This window comes from Pituophis catenifer, unplaced genomic scaffold, assembly GCF_029215685.1.
Source record: "Pituophis catenifer annectens isolate HBS135680 unplaced genomic scaffold, rPitCat1.0.hap2 SCAF_10, whole genome shotgun sequence".
NCBI classification, from domain to species: domain Eukaryota; kingdom Metazoa; phylum Chordata; class Lepidosauria; order Squamata; family Colubridae; genus Pituophis; species Pituophis catenifer.
The window spans coordinates 15,966,053-15,983,558 of NW_027256890.1; the positions used below are offsets into that span (position 1 = coordinate 15,966,053).

General features: G+C 46.1%; 1 protein-coding gene across 1 annotated transcript; it reads right to left on the reverse strand.

Moving 5' to 3' along the window:
- Positions 1-6,515: 6,515 nt before the first annotated feature.
- On the reverse strand, positions 6,516-7,589 carry CMKLR1 (chemerin chemokine-like receptor 1). Its single transcript, XM_070950893.1, has one exon. The coding sequence runs from the start codon at positions 7,587-7,589 to the stop codon at positions 6,516-6,518; it is 1,074 nt and encodes a 357-aa protein (XP_070806994.1).
- Positions 7,590-17,506: the final 9,917 nt, after the last annotated feature.

A 17,506-nucleotide genomic window follows, 5' to 3' on the forward strand; every position in this document is an offset into this window, starting at 1 on the left:
TCCAGACTCACTAAGAAATAACTGCAGCCTTCAAGATAAGATTTTCCAGTGTCTATCTGAAATTTGCTTTCATCCTAATTGTGCTCGCACATCATAGTTAACCAGGTCAGGCCAAGACTGAGCAATGACATTCCCACAAAAGGCTGAAACGTGTGAGTGTTAATTGTGATTCGGATTTGCCATCCCCATGTTGCGTAAACGAAGCTTGCTTGGCTAGACTGTGACTCAGGATATGGTGCAAATCCCTCCAAATTGATTAATTCACAAGCGTCGGATTTCGCCATCGGAGGGACTTATCGCTGGATTACGCCAGATCAGGAAAATTCAAAATAGGCAGATAAGAGAGCTAGGAAAACAAATCTTCTGCCTGTCTGCCTGTTTCTCTTTTTTCAGCCCTTTGGCTCGTGAGGCGGATGTTTTCCTGCCGCCTTGCAGAGCTGCTGAGCTACTCAAAACCCTCCAGAAATGCCCTGGAACGGAAAGAAATGCCCATCATGCAAACTCCAGCTGCTTCTGCACCCCATTTCCCACTGCAGTAGAAGTTGTGTGGAGGGTGCCCCCCCCAAGATGTTGCTGCCTAGGCAGGAATGAAGAGGGCTGTTCATTCCAGAGAATCGCACCCAGCTCCTTGACCCATTCAAAGATGGATGTGGGTCTCCCGTTTAGTCTCTAACCTTCCTTAGGATTTTGCTTTGCTTTGCATCCCACTGGCTTATTAATTTTGAGATGCCACCCCTCCCCGGGAGGCATAGACAACTGCTGGTTGGTTATACCTAGTGGTTGCTATAGCAACCCTGCCTTCCCATTGAAACCCAGGCTGGCTCTCCCTGTAAAATTTAAAAATACTTTGGACGGGGGGCTGTTTCAGCAGATGGAGAGAAATGATTCAGAACGGAAATAGGTGAACGTGAGGCCTGAAAAATGAAGAGATGTTCCCTTTTGCACAGATAAAAATGGCCACACACACACACACACACAATGAACTGAAAGCTCTTTTGATCTCCTCCTCTGTGGAGACCAAGACTGGTCCCAGAGGCATCCAGTGAAGGAATTCATTGGTTTCTAAGTTGGCTCCCAATGAAACATTGAGCAACTCTAGGAAATAATCAATTTCCTAAGATCCTCAAAAGAGGAGAGAGAGAGAGAGAGAGAATTGGGAATGAAGTCCTTTGGATTTGTCATGATGTCTCAATGGCAAATTGAGAGATCCTGTTTCCAGTCCTTCAGAAGGCAGCATTAAAACCTGTTTTTTTATATATCTTCTGGAGGGTTTTCAGTTCTTCAGTTCTCCCATCATCTCAATATTGCACTAAATTGTTATGTGTCAGAGCAAAGCTTTGTACCCCAGAAATTAATCAAAAGCCCCTGGATTCCCAAGGCTTCAGCTCCATCACTGATCCCCAACCTAGACAGAACTGCAAAATATTTTCAAATGATGACATCACTGTATGAAGGAAATCATCTGTTTAAAGGAAGAAAGTCAACAATCTTATTGGTCAGTAGGGAATCCTTGGGGGCACCTCAAGCCATCTTTAGATCTACCCACTTTCCTTCTTGTTTCAAGTTTTTATTGTCTTTCTGAAGCCCCAAGTGTGACTTTAAACCCAGACTGGAGAGATGGATTCCTTGTTATTCTGAATATATTGTGTTTATTCATTTATCTTGAAGACTCAGCACTCCCCAAATATTTGCAATGGAGCTCTGTAAGCGTATAAAACTATGGGATGTTGACATCTGCACTTGGAAAACGCAGTTGCCTTAGTTGGGGAAACACAATCCATATGGGAAACAATTTGTTATGACCACCTTTTCACAAATAAGAATACACACTCTTGAGGGAAGACGAGCACACCATACCACGCCTGTTATGGGGAAGAAGGAGACAGGATACCAAGAAAATTCCTCCAGTGGAGAAGTAAGGCCGTTGCAATTAATGGGAGCAGAAAAACGGGGATCTTCCCTCTGCTGAACATCACAAATGTCAGTTTTAATTTAGATGATTTGAGGAGAGGGTGGTTAATGATACAACCCAGAGAGTCTTCCACGCGTATGTTAATAAAAGCAATAAAACGCATAGGAAGATGAGAACATAAGTCTTGCATGCCGCGACATTCACAAAAGAAACATGTTTGTTTATCACTTTTACGCTTTTTCCATAAAATTTACGGTCAACCATCTGCCAGAACACGGGGAGCTGGGATTGAGATGGGGATCCGTCCAAGCAACATGGCATCCGGGAAGAAAACAAATATGTCTTCCTTTTGTTTTGCTCCCATCCATTTCTCAAACAAAAGGGGGTGATTGATGGAAAGAACATGCCACGCAGCTTTGTTTCCAAAGCCCGACAGCTAACTGGGAGTGGGGAGGACCGCACGCCACCCCGTAATTATGGAAAGCAAGGCAGGCTAGACCCAAATGTTATGGGTGTCACTGAGAGAGGAATCTCTTCCAATGTTGACATGAGCGTGCGATTGGAACCAGCCCAGATGCCTGAAAGGATGCAGAGAAGGAGCGTAATTGCGCAACGTGGCTTCACCAGCACCCATCAGCTCCTGACACACGGAAAGGGAGAGAGGCAGGCGAGGGGGAGGAGGGCTCTGAGCGATTCCAAGAAGACAATGGAAGCAGAAGGAAGGGAAATGGAATAAGGACACCTGCTATTGAACTCTTGTAACAAGCATGAAACCAGAAAACTATCCACAAGAGATAGTTCTTGTCCTTTCCTTCTTTCCTTTTTTCATTCTTTCCTTCCTTCTTTCTTTCCTTCTTTCTTTCTTTCCCTCCTTCCTTCCCTCCCTCTCCTCCCTCCCTTTCCTCTCCTTCCCTCCTCCCTCCTTCCCTACACCATCCCCTTCCTTCCATCCTTCCTTCCTTCCTTCCTCTCTTTCCTTCCTTCTCTTCACTTATTCCCTTGCAACTGGCCAACAATATCTCCCTCTGTAGTCATGTCAGCCGGCTGCGTTCGCCCTCCGATACGATCAAGCAAATATGCAGTTATGTTTATTTCAGAGAGAATTATTAATGACACAGACAAGATTGCTCTCTGTTTTGGAGCAATTTACATCTTGCTCAGCCTCAGGCGCGCCAAGGACAACATCCCCCTCTCAGCTTGATGGCATTTCAAGAGCCGCTCTTCAGCATGCTCAAAAGGACCTCTTTTCTCCCCTGCTTGGTGCCACCAGAAGACGTGGCCCCGTTTCACAAAAAGGAGGGCAGAAATGGATCCTGGGATCTAAGGGGTTCTCGGGCAACCTTGAATGTGGACATGGTTGGTGATACAATTGGAAGAGCCAACATCTTGTATCTGAAACCACACTTAGACCATGGGATCACATTACGGCCCAATGGTGGATTTAGTTGATTTATCTTTGATATACCACTGTCTAAGCCTTAGATATGCTGGCTGGGGAATTCTGGTACTTGTGTTCCTCACCTCTTAAAGTTGCAAAGATTGAGAAACACTGAGATGATGGATGAGAAGAAACTTCTAAACCAGGTGAAGGTATGAGAAGTAGAAGAAAGAGATGATGGATGAGGTCAGGGGCCTTCAAACTTGGCCACCTGAAGACTGGCTGAGGAATTCTGGGAGTTGGAAGTCCTCAAGTCTTCATGTTGCCAAGTTTGGAGGCCCCTTTGAAGGAAGAAGATCAAGGAGGCTGTTGGGGGGAGCTGAGGATAACTCTGTCTGGAGTCAGGTCACGATGAGGGTGTTTGTTGAGTTTCCAGAGTTGGGGCTAATTTGATGGCATCTAATTGTACCCCAAAACTGAACATATTTCCTCATGGAAAAAAAAAGCAGAAAAAAAAGCATCTCTAGCTTGTGAAAAGCACGAAAAGCGGCTTCCTCCAAGACACCCTTATTTGTATGTGAAAGAGGTTGGAGCCACATTAAACAGGCAAACAAACTGGAAGGATGGAAATCAAATATTTGCTTTCACCAAGTGTGCTTTATGTTGGTGGTTTAACCCAAGGGTATGTGCATCACTCATCAGTTCGGGAAAGCTGTTTGCAGAGATTACGGCTTTCTGGAGAGGACGAGCTGGGGAAATAAACAACAGATGACAAATGGAACTTCTGCAGCAATTGAAGACAACGTGCATCTGTCTCTTCAGAAGACACATCCTGGCTCACATGGCCACGACAGGTGGGCTTGTGCCTCTAGACCCACTCCCCAGGGTCTCAAGCAGAGGTCATTCCAGTCAATTACCCCAGATTATGTTCAAGAGGTTGAGCTTCCTTAGAGGTGTGGAGGCCATGACTTCATTGTGCCAAGACCTCTTGCAGTTGGGCAGCTGAGTTCCAGGATCTTTGTATGAGCAACAGGATCAGGTTGGAGGTCAACAAGAGAACGTGGCAGCCCTCAAGTCACTGCCTGCCCAATAATTGGCTTACAATTCCCAAAAATCTTACAAATGTTTCCAGACTCTTTCTTTCTCTCTTAGGTTCTTCAGCAGATGTTTCTCCAAGCCCCTTCTTGACCTCAATGGAGAGGACCTGTTCTGGAAGGTCTTCCTTGTAGAACTGCAACTGCAACTTAAAAATCTGCCTAAAGGTGCATGCCTATGTGGAAATAAGTATGAAAATACATTATTTGAGACTGCAGCCTTCGTCTTAAGACGAAGCTTCCGTTGGCTCATCCAACGCCTCTTGGTCTGCTTCCAAGAGGAATTTTTTCTTGATCATCTCCCTCACAAATTTGCCCTCTTTGGGTAACACTCTGATTAATTAGATGAAAATGTGCAAAACACTTTGAAGATGAAAAACATGGAGGTGCTAAAGGCTGTTGTTTATTGGTGATGTTTTTTAGCAGTCCCTCCAGAACCGAGAAGAAGCAGAGATCATGAAAAACTCCACAATTAAGGTTCTTATAGAAGAGACCAATGAAGACACCAGATTTCTCTGGGGTATTTATTTCAGGGATGTCCAATCTTGGCAACTTTAAGACTGCTGGACTTCAACACCCAGAATTCCCCAGCCACCTTTCTTATTAGTAATTCCTCTCCAAATATTTCTTCACTCAAACCATCGCACAAAAGCGTGTCTCTTTATTTAATGTACGCTCCACTTGGCAACACAAATGCTACAGGATATCACTGTTTGGAATTTATTATTTTTCATTTATAAAAGATGGACCTTACAAAATTGCTTATGGAAAAAAAAAACTCAGCACATATCTTTAGAAATACCAAGTTTAAAAAAACCCCCAACTTATCTTAAATACAGATATATTTGTTAGGAATGTTACCTACAACACAATTACTGGTACATACTTTTTCATTTGTAGAAAACCTGACACAACAGATCAATTTTCAACACATGCCATATTGCTAGGACTTGGACTGAGGGCAATGGACTCTCATGCCAATAGTTGAAGTTACTTTTATTTACTAAATCCTCAAGATTCACCAACTGGAAAAGATCGTTGGATGCCTCTGCCTGTGTTCTGAGACCAGGGACTATTTCTTCCATGCAAGAGATTGTTCCTGATGCAGCAAATTTACACAACTTCCTTTTAATTTTGATGGTATTTTTGTAAACCACCAGTAGTTAGAAATCCTTGTTGATCTATTCCAGAGGTGGAGAAGTTGTTCTGCCTGACCCTTTTGGGGACAGAAGGAGAGGTTCCATAGTCTGTGTCTTTCCAGATACAATCAAAAGCGATTTTGTTAGATTTGGGATAAGTAATAGTAACTTATCAAGCTATAAACCCAGGGCTGGATTCTAGCTCAGCGTCTCAGATTTAAGTCTATTCAGTGAAAAGGAAAAAAAGGAGGAAATGAATGATTTCCCAAATTAACTGGGCATGAAATTGAATAGACGGGATGCCCAGCCCACCTCCTAGAGAAAAGATTTATTTGTGGACTATGAAATCTCATGGAAAAGTCAACAAAAGAGAAAAAGTTGCTGGACAAAACCTGTATAGTGTGGAAGGAAAGGGTTGTGGTTATAGTTGTTTTACTAGAATTAAATTCTCCACAGGGAAAATTGGGGATTGCAGAAAATGAGCCTGTTGCATGTCTGCTCACATGGAAGGTGATAGAATGAGAAATCACACCTGAATTTACACAGGTACAAATGAATAGGAAACACACACACACACACACACACCTGTTTCGGTGTCCTGTCTAAAATGAGTTAACCCTAAGCTTCCCAATTCTCAGACCAGTGAAGGGGGTGCTCAATTTCCCCCAGAGCTCAAAATATGCTTATTGCCAAGAATTTGTAGGATGCAGTGAAGACTTTGCAGGCTGAAGTTCAACCGTTGGGCCTTCCTTTGTCGTGAAGTTTGTTTATGTGGTTAGGAGCAGGTGTTTATGCCATAACCTTCAAAAAGCTGTGACAAGAATAAACAAGAGTGTACTCAGAATCACATAGCCACCATTGGCTTAGATTCACCAAGCCAATGTCAAGTTTCTCCTGAAACCACTGGAGTAATCCAAGAAGGCAACCACGAGGAGTTTTCGACCATTGCTGGAAACCAATGATCTACTGTAATCCACGTTGGGTTCCAAAGCTCAGAGTAAAAATGATTCTTTTTCAGTCATCGAACTGGCTTTGGTGATGCTTTTGCGTGAGAATGAGTGGACCGAATTGATTGTGTCCTCGGTCAGGGCATTAGCCAGTCTGGATAGGATGGTTACCTTGAACTTCTTGAAATCTTGGCCCATGAAGACGTACAGAATGGGGTTCATGCAGCTGTTAGAAGCAGCGATGGCGGTGACAAGGGGAAGCCCAATCTCGAAGACGCTGTTTGGAACTGAGTGGTGATCAGTTTCCAGGAGGTGGAGAGTATGGTATGGACACCAACACAAGAAGAAGGTGGTGATAATGGCGACAATAATCCTCAAGGGCTTCTTGGACTTGGCGAGACGATTCTTTTTCAGCCGAAAAATTATGGTAATGTAACATACTGTGATAATGATCATCGGTATGATAAACCCCAACAAGAAGCGAATGATGGTTACCATTTTATGTCTCTGGTGGCCAAGGGCGGTGTCGTTTGGAGAACTGGACAAGGAGAAGTTGTGAAAACAAAGGATGCGGTCGTGGAAGGTTGTGGTGTCTCGAAAAACAAGGGAAGGGGAGCTCATTAGAAATCCAGTCACCCAAATTAGGATGCAGAGCAACCAGGCAATAGTCGGGGTCCGACGCTTTTGGGATTGGACTGGGAAGACCACCAAAATGCAGCGATCAAAGCTGATTGTGGTCAGCAGAAACAGGCTGGTGTACATGTTGAGGTTGAGAAGCAAATTGTTGACTTTGCACATGTCTCTGCCGAAAACCCAGTGGAAGCCCATGGCGGTGTAGGCGATGTTCAGGGGCAGGAAGACGTTGAACAGGAAGTCAGCGGCTGCCAAGTTGAGGAACCAGATCGTGGTGACCGACTTCTTCATCTTGAAGATAATGGCGATGACCAAACCATTGCCCAATAGACCCAGGAGGCAGGTGACGCTGTAGATGACAGCAGCGACCACTTGAACGACGGTCAGGGGGTCTATTTGGGGTTTTTTGCTATATGTGTCTCTAACAGGGATGAGGTCTTCGAAAATATAGTCTAAGTAATCCGTAGTGTTCTCCAATTCTCCCATGACCTGTTGGAACACAGATTGGTCAAAAACTGACATGGTGCCAAAGTAGCTTCACACCACGGTTAGGAAACACAGAAGAGTGAAGGCTGATAGGACAAGCCAGTGAGAGTTAGCCTCATCTAAAACTGCCGATAACGGCTGAGTAACAACTGAGTAACAACAAAGAACTATTGTTGCAAGTCAAAACTAATTGATATGGATGGATGGAGAAGAACATAGCCTAATTTGTACACAACTTCTTCCTTGGATGACCCCAATCCTACCCAGTGACGCCAATTCCAATGCATGGACGGACAGAGGAGGCTGAATACGGCATTCTACAAAATAAATGAGCATCCTGCGCTGCCTTGGAAAATGTCCCAGAATCCCTTGCAGGAGAGACAAGGTAGATCACACGTCTAGTGGTGGAACATCGGTCCGGTACCTCTGTTAGATCAAACTGTATTAAAGCACCGGTAGACTTTGTCTAGCTGACATTTAAGAAAGAAGAAGGAAAAGTAGAGCACAGTGGTGTAAATTATTTAATACATAATAAATAGAAGGCTAACATGTTTTTTATGTGAAAGAAAAGCCCTGGTGAGCTTTGAAATTGTAATGGCATCACTTGCAATGTTCAAAACTGTTGTCAAAGACAATACAAATGGGAGTAGAAAACTTTGATTGGTTAGGACAATGTTTCTTAACCGTGGACACTTTAAGATACGTGGACTTCAGCTCCCAGCATGACTGGCTGGAGAATTCTGGGAGCTGAAGTCCATGTGTTGAGAGAAACTGGGTTAAATCTAATCTAAGAATGCAACTCAAAAGCATTCAGATTTTTTTTCAGCACTGCTCTTCTTCTTGGAGATCCTGCCGAATGGAACCAAGTGAGAAATTTTAAGCTGGAGCTTAAAAGTCAGACAAAGGATTTCCAAGCAAACAAAAACATTAATATTTCATGGCCAGGTTTTACATTTGGGGGCAAGGAAATAGACGGGCAATGGGCTTCTGCCACCAAGATGAGGCCAAGCCATCTGGCCTCTAGAAGACCCAGATGAACTGTCTTTCCAAAGCTGTGGGCGAGCTGTAATAGGATTCCAGAACGGTTCCAGATCCAAGGTTCCTTGACCATGTCAGTGATCATATGATGAAGCCAAGAGAGCAGACATTGCAAGTTATTGTCCAGTTGGATCAGAATACAGAATAAACAGAGTTGGAAAAAACCTTGAAGTTCCAATTCCCTGCTCAAGCAGGAGACCCTCTACCATGCTGGACAAATGATCCAATCTCGTTAAAAACCTCCAGTGATGGAGCACCCACAACTTCCAGAGGCAAACTCTTCCACTGATTGATAGTTCTCAAAGTCAGGAAATGTCTCTTTAATTCTAGGATTTTATCTCTCTTTGATCAGCTTCCATGCTGCTCTCCCTGAAGGTGGCTCCCAAGGACCCACTGCAAAATCACACACGCCCAGCCAGGTACAATAATATCTACACGTGAAGTGTTAATACCACTTTATAAAGCCTTGGTAAGGCCACACTTAGAATATTGCGTCCAGTTTTGGTTGCCCTGATGTTAAAAAGATGTGGAGACTCTAGAAAGAGTGCAGAGAAGAGCAAGAGCTAAAACATATGAAGAACAGTTGCAGGAACTGGGTATGTCTAGTCTGATGAAGAGAAGGACTAGGGGAGACATGATAGCAGGGTTCCAATATCTCAGGGGCTGCCCCAAAGAAGAGGGAGTCAAGCTATTCTCCAAAGCACCCGAAGGTAGGACAAGAAGCAATGGGTGGATACTAATCGAGGAGGGAAGCGACTTAGAACTAAAGAGAAATTTCTTGACAGTTAGAACAATTAAACAGTGGAACAACTGAAGTTGTGAATGCTCCAACACTGGAAGTTTTTAAGAAGAGGTTGGATAACCATTTGTCTGAAGTGGTGTAAGGTTTCCTGCCTAAGCAGGGGGCTGGACTAGAAGACCTCCAAGGTCCCTTCCACTTTGTTATTCTATTCTATCTGCACAGGTTTCGTTTCTCCAAACGGCATCCCAAATCATAGGCAAACCACAGATTTTCTGAGCCAGAGAGACAAAGCCAGGGACAGGAGCGAAGAAAGAGCTGAGTCTTCTTACCGTCAACAAGCGAGGCTTAAAGCAGGAATACGGAGAAAGAGCAGCCGGGGCGAGTTCAGCTGAATCGGCCTTACGGGAACTTTTCCTGCCAAGGGTACAAAACATACAATAATGACACCCGGCGGAATGAAGAATATCAGCCAACGACAAGAAAGCAATGTTCCTCTTTCATGAGCCATTCGAGGCGAGGACTGGGTTTCTGCTGCTTTGCAGGCGTTTTTTTTGGAAAGAGGAAACTCTTTCAGGGAAGTTTGTCTTTGTTTCGCTTTCCCTCCTGGTCCGGGTTGGCAGGTGGGCAGAGGTTTGGGTGCCTGTGAATTGGCAGAATCAGAAACTCTGCCATCCTGGATGGAGCCAGCAATGGCCATCCAAAAAGGCTGAGCTTGGGGAGGGGGGAGTGAGGGGGGTGGTGTAAGTTCTCTCTCAAGGAGAGGAAGTTTGGGAGGATCCTACAAAATGAAGGTTCTGGATTGGGCAGGTTGGAGTCGTGCATTTTTGTAAGGACAAACATGGCTTCTTTCCAGAAAAGGACTGCCTTGTGGGATTTCACCCCCTCGTTTAATTAATTCAATTAACCAGTAGAACGTTTCATCCGTGGAACGACTTGACCCCAGAAGCTGTGAGTGCTCCAACATTGGGGGTTTCTAAGAAGAGATTGGACGGCCATTTGTCTGGAATTGTCTAAGGCCTCCTGCTTGAACAGGGGGTTGGAATAGAAGACCTCCAGGGACCCTTCCAACTTTTTTTGAAAGTTTTTTTTAGAAATGCAAGGATCTTTTTTCAAGAAGAGCAGGGCAACATCTGTGGCCTTTTCATTCCTACTTCCTATACGTGTCCTAACCCAGCCAAGGTTTCCTTTCTTCTCCTGATGCAGTTCTTCACCACGGACTAATTAATGGGACCTATTTGGGGAGAAAAACTCCCCGGTGGCTCCATCTAATTCATTCTTTATTCCCTCAGGGATCTTCCTTACGCCTCAGCAACCCTCAATTGGCTGGCTGCAGAGAGATTCCTGGCCACGGCCCTTCGGAAAGCTTCACTCAGGGGGAAAAGTGGTTGGTTAAGAAATGCTCCAGGGAGAGAATTCTGGTCAAATCAGAATCCCACCTCTCTCTGGAGTGCCACCATGGACTCTTTGGGGATGAAAAGGAATTAATCTCTGAGAGACGGACTGGAGGTTGTGGCCCAAGGCGTCTCAGAGGCACGACAAGAATTTTGTGTCCTCAAGACTGAAGGGCTATGGATAATACTGCTCAGTGAAGGGGATTTTCTCCCCTGGCTGCCTATTGTGCCTTTCAACACAAGCTCTGGTCAGACCACGTAGCTAGCCCTGGAGTAGCCCTCCTACTCTAGTGGTTACTTCAAGGAGCAGGATAGGTGTGAAGGGAAGTGTTCTGCCAAGAAGGTGATAGGATGCATGTACGAACGTAGCCTACCTGGTCAGATTCATTGCATAAATACTTTGGGGCAATGTCTCTGAATAAATGAAAACATGTCCTGATCACCCAATAGTTTCTGTGTCCTGGGACCAACAAAGTCCCCTGGAATGTCCCTTCAAGCTAATGAATGACCTTCCTCTGCTTTTGACCTCAGAATTGACATCTCCAAAGAAGGGGTTTCTGAGGGTGGAGCAGAACTTCTCGGAAGGTGGAACAGGCCTGAGGAAAAGCCCAACTAGGACTTCAGAATAAGTACCAGAGCTTCTAAGCATGTCCTTCTTGGGCTGGTGGGACCGATTCTTCACATTTTTGTGTGTCATCAGAATGCCCAATGGCCCATAAAGCACTGCCAGAGAGAGCCTTGGGATTAAGGGCGGTGGCTCTACTTCTGATGGGAACATTCACAGTTTTATTTCTGTTCTCAATCTGGGTGGACTTCCAGCAGCCTCCTCCAACTTTGCAAAGAGATTCTGCAAAGCAACACGTGCAACCAACTCAGCACTTTTTCTTCTCAAAACCCAAACAGGATGTCCTGATTTAGAAGCCTCCTGACTCAGGCCCTGGCCACCAACATAGTCAGCCCCCCCAAGCAACCCCCCCCCCCAAGCTAAAGGGCTGCCTTTCCCTTGGTTTTCTATCTCTGCCCCACCAAGGACGGGCAACCTGCAGAGCTTTGTTATTCCTGGCAGGCTCCAGGGCACCCAAATTGTTGCTGTCTAGGAGATAAGGGTGTCTGTAGAATTATCTGCCCAGCTTTTGTGCGCACAATGCCAAGGCTATCAGGTGCTTGGAAACCCAGCCACAAGCCGAAAAGGAAAACTAAGGGAATCTCAGGCCGGGAGGGAGGTCAAGATGGAAGAAGGCTACACAAACCACAGAACAAAGGCGGCCTTCTCCATCCCCCTCTCTGCTTAGGATCTGGCTAAAGAGTTCCTGCCTCCCCCAAGACAAACCTTGGCCTGGTTTAGCCATGCAGCCACCTGCTCCCTCTGCTTTCTATCCAAAATTGCTGATATCCTGGAATTCCTGCCCATAGCCCCCCCCCCCCAAAAAAAAATGTGCGCATGCATTCCAAGTCAGGACTGTGTTTTTAAGAGGAGGTGAGCCTAGCTGTGCCTGAATGGGTGACTAATATCTCTCCCTTCTGATGCAAGTCGCCAGAGGTGCCTACAGAGTAGAGTCAAAAAAGTCAAGAGAGTTGTGGCCACCACAGTGCGATCTAAGTTGCACCTCTTTTCTAGATGCACCCCGGAAAATGGATCCTAGGCCACGTTTGGTTTATCCAAGGAGATCAACTGATTTCACCAGGGACCCCTAGATCGACAAAGACAGAAGGGGAAGGTGGAAGAACTTCCAATTTGGTGACCCATCACACCAGTTTGGTTGCATGAAAAATAAGCCAGGTGTGCTGAGTTTGCAAAGCATCTCCCACCCCCCCACCCACTCATCCCCCACCCACCCACAAATTGGGTTGCAGCCAATTTTAAATCTTAGTGGCTCTGTCCCTTGGAATGGATTGAGAGAAAATTGGTCTCACCCTCAGGCAAATGGTAGCTCTTCCCAGGAGGTCTTTGGCTCTGCACTCCCAACTTCCTTGCTACTCTAATTTGCCCCAGGAGGTGATGTGGCTGTCTATCATTCCTCAAGCCCCCTCCCCACCCAACCAGCATAGAGGGACTCCCTGGACTCCTCACCTTGTGAAGAGATGGTGGTCTTATTTTGCTGGTGAGGAAACGTCCCTTTCAGAAGATGTTTTGGCTCAAGGAAGTCTTCAAGACCAGCAATCTGGATGCTAACCTGCATAAATTAGAAAACAATGCAAGGAAAAGAAGAAGCAACATGCAAAGAAAGGAAGAGAAGGTGGAGCAAGTGTGATAAGATATTATTAACTCCCTTATCCTTCTTGACTTCCTGTATTTGTCATTTCTGGTGCAACCCCCACCACCTTCATCTTCTGCCATCTCATGATCCTGGCCACAAGATGAGACTTGGGCATTGTCTCAAGCAAAGGTGGCCACTGATTTCAAGGACCCAATGGCCACCTCTTCCTTGAGACAATACCCAACTTCCATCCATCAAGGCTCTCCATGCTTGCTGACATACTGTCCTTCCCAAGCATTTAATCTACATCAAGGCAACCATCTCTTTTGGCCAGCTGGAGTTCCACCCCCGAGTGAAATCGGAGCCCAACTGGGAAAGACAAGCATTTGTAGCCCTAGTTGGAGTCTGCCCAGAAGCCTGAAATGCAGAAGCCGTGAAACTGAAGAGGGGAGAGTCTTAAGGTGATTCCTTCAGGATCAGAGGGAAGTATTTAATTTATGACGTGATCACCTGGCTCAGGGCGAGCCTCTTTCCGGGTATGCCAGGTGCTCCGATCAGAGTGAAATTATTTTCAGTGCTGCCCTCGGAAAGATTTTCAGATCCTCCCACAATGCTCTTTGGCACTTGTTGAGCATGGATGCCAGCTGGAAAGAGGCAGGGAGACGAAATATTGTTTCATGCTCCGGCCCAGATAAACAGCCACCCAGGCGTGGCTTTGCACAGCCAGGGTGGGGACACAGATGGGGAGAAGTTTTCCCAGGCTCTCAGTTGCTTTGATCTAAGATAGCTCCCCTGCTTATCTCTAGCCCAGGTTGCATTGCAAACAGACTTAACCCCTGCCCTCTCTTTGACAATTCTGGGTTTAGCTGCTTCCCCAGGGACAAGGAAAGAAGAAAGCTTAACAGGAGATCAAGCTGGGGCCATGGATGATAGAAATCATGGTAGAATGTGCCCTCAACTTCCTAAGAAAATTCATTCACTCAGGCTTCTTTGGAGTGAGGGGTTCTTGGGCACCCCATGGAACAGTGGTGGGTTGCCCCTGGTTTGGACCGGTTCTATAGAACCGGTAGTAAAACTGGCGGGAGGCTCCGCCCACTGACCCTAAGGTCATTAGAAGTGATCTGCACATGCGCAGAAGCTTCTGTGCATGAGCAGAACCAAGGCACGCAATCCCGTTGCGAACCGGTAGTAAAGATAAGTAGAACCCACCCCTGCCATGGAAGATCTCCAAAAGTGCCTGGAAGCTGGATCAGGCCAAGGGATCATCTCAGCTGGCAGACTGTCCGAAGCCTCCTGAGATGAAGAGGAAGCCGGGACTGCTGTTGAGGAAACACCTCCTTCAATTCCAGAGGGATCAAAGGCTGTGTTAGATCAGCAGTCACTGACACTACTACATCCCGCCCTATTTAAAAAAAAAAATCCACATTGTGTTTGTGCACTGATTTATGGGTGTGTTTATTTACTGAGAGGTTCAGGTTGATGCTATTATCCAAGCTGTATCTTTGGGCTCCTGAAGCCACTGAGGAACCCAGGACACTTGGCTGGAGATCGCAACCCTGGAGCTCCATCAGAAAGCGGTGGGCCCACCCAGCAGCTGTCCGTGAAGATGCCCAAAAAATGCAGAACTAACCAGGCAATCTGTTGAGAAGCTGCTCCCAACTCATCCTACGTGGTTCCTTTCCCAACCTCCATTCACTCACGGTCCCTTCGCTTGGTCTGGTTGGTGGGGTTAATTTGCCTGGCATTCTGTGGGTGGCAGGAAAGAAACGGATTTTGCCACGGGGGCTCAAGATCCAGCAGTCATTTTAAGAAAACGAACTCATGACGGGAATCAGCTCATAAGGGGGCCGGATGAGCAGAGTGTGAATTTTCCCATCGCCACTATCAGTTGACCACAAAACGTCACCCATCTCAGCACCCGCTTCCTTTTTTCAGCCTTCTCCTTTCGCCCACTGGCGCATCGTATGCTGAGTCAGCAAAACCGTTGTGCGATTTTGGCACGTTATTCTGATGATGCTCGAGCAAGGGATGTTCCCACTTGGGTTTGGAGGGGTCTCCAAGAGGGTAGCAGTGAAAAATGCCGCATGAATTGTTGCCAGCTGGTTTTTAAAAACGAGAAAGGCTGTTAAGTAGCTCCAATAGGTAAGGCCTGGTAGGAAAAGGCCTCTGGGTTGAGCCACTTCCCAAAGGAGCCCTCTGCCCGCATGGGGCAAGAGAGGAGGGCCTTGGGCTGGGTGTCCAGCAAGGTCATGTTTAAGAGGGCAAATCCTGCAGACCATAATATTCAACATATTGATCTTGATTTGATCCGATGAGCTTGCTTATCTCAATCCCAGATTGAGGGGCGTTCTCATAAGGACATAAAACCAGTCAAAGCTTAAATTTGACGATGATGGTTATCATCCTGGACTTTTGGACTTCAGAAAACCTGGTTGGTTTGGCTTGATTTGGTTTGGTGCAGTGGTGAAATCCAAATTTTTTTACTACTGGTTCTGTGGGCGTGGCGTAATGGGCATGGTGTGGTTTGGTGGACGTGGCAAGGGAAGGATACTGCAAAATCTCTATTCCCACCCCACTCTGGGGCCAGCCAGAGATGGTATTTGCCGGTTCTCCAAACTACTCAAAATTTCCACTACTGGTTCTCCAGAACCTGTCAGAACCTGCTGGATTTCACCCCGGTTTGGTGTCTTCTTGGATATTCTAGAGCTAGAAAGACCCCAAAAGACGCTGTCTACCCTTTTCCATGGTATACAGCCACACATTCCTCTCCTCTCCTCTCCTCTCCTCTCCTCTCCTCTCCTCTCCTCTCCTCTCCTCTCCTCTCCTCTACAAGGCTTGCTCAGCTTCAGAGGCTCCCCAAAATCTGACAGAGGATATCAGAAGCCCAAGGAGCCACCAGACCTTCCTTGGTCCTTCAGCCCCCTGGAGAAGATGCCGCCTTTTTCTTTGGCAGGTCTGCCTGGCGACATTCTTCAAAAAGGAACATCTGGAGGTGAGCGATGCGATTTCAACTCTCCCAGTCTCACCCTTCATGCGTGTCTAAGTCCCCCAGGGTCTCTGGGCTGAAATCTGAGGACAGCCTGTTCATGTTCACTCTGTGGTGCCAAAGCCATGATGAAAACTCACCCCAAGGAACCTGTAAGAGGAGACCAGGAGCAGATGTCCTCTTAATGACATCAGCGGAGAGAGGAAAAATTACTCTCTCAGCCGGCTTGCTCAAATCTTGGCTCCTCCTTTTGCTTAATCCATTACAAAAATATTTTTTTTTAAAAAAAAAAACCACTTCTGCAGAGGAAATTCCCCACCACTCTTCTCTTTTTCATAGTGCTGACCGTCCATATGGAGCTGGGAGGAATGTGAGGCAATCCAGAGAGCTGTTAATAAAATCACTGAATGTCATCTGGAAAACACCCATATTCAGATCAATATTTCTCTGGCTCTGCTGCCCATTGCCTTAGAATTCAAGACTTCTTATCAGGCTGGGTTGGGTTGGAGTGCGGTCCATTGCGGCTAATCGAGCACTGTGGTCTGAGGACTAGTTTCGTGGTTCCTTTGTGACTTTTTCAAACCGTCGTGGTTAAGCGGTGATTTGAGCAATGTGTGAACTTAATCACTTGTCCCTCTTGGCCTTCCTTCCTTATCTACACCAGATAAATTCCTGAAGTGCTCACATCACGACCTGGGGCTGCTGGAAAAGCTGCCACTACAAAGTGTTGCATTAACAGTATTATGATTGTCTCAAACGGGGCGCCTGATAGCGTGTGATAGCGTGTGCAATCTTTTTCATGGGCTGCAAATCCCTGAAGCCAAGATTAAAAGAATAAAGTCCATTTTGCTGCAGAATTATTTGCCGTTTGGCCAGAGGTGCCCAAGGAACTTTTGATTTTGCAAAAGAGGACCCCAAATCAGCAAGTTTCCTAAGAAAACCAGAGTGAATTATTTCCCTCTAGTTATTCCATCTTTTATTGCATGTGACTGTGTGTGTGTGCAGCACACTGTAGGAGAGGGGATTAAGGCTGATAAGCAGGAAGGAAATGTTTGAGCATTTGTTTGTCCTTAGCCATAAAATGGATCCTTTCCAATCCAAAGGTACACAGCAACCTTCTGTCGTGTTGCCCACAATGAATTAATGAAAGGATGAGTGGTTTCTCGGTGCAAAATTGGTTTCACTCCATTATTGGGGTCGGGGGGCAGAGTCCATACAGCTCTTTGAACCGGTTGCATAAAAGCAGAAGACTCTGCAAACATGGCTGGTTTGAAACATAGCTTATCTTCTGGATCACAGCCTATTGTGCTAATCTAAGCTAGCCTGAGGTTCCAGAAGCCGTGCAAATCTCCAAGATGATTTAGTTGAGAGTCTTGTGGGAGTTCAGCCAGTACCTCTAAGCATCCTCAGGACCTTCCATTCTCCATTTCAACAGTCATTCAAGTCTGGTTTTCAAAACTCTGGTTTGGAACAGGTCAGCCCAAATGGACGGGCCCGATTTCTCCCATAGGCGGAGTGAGGAGTGATGGAGATGGTTCCTGGTCCATGAATAAGCCATGATT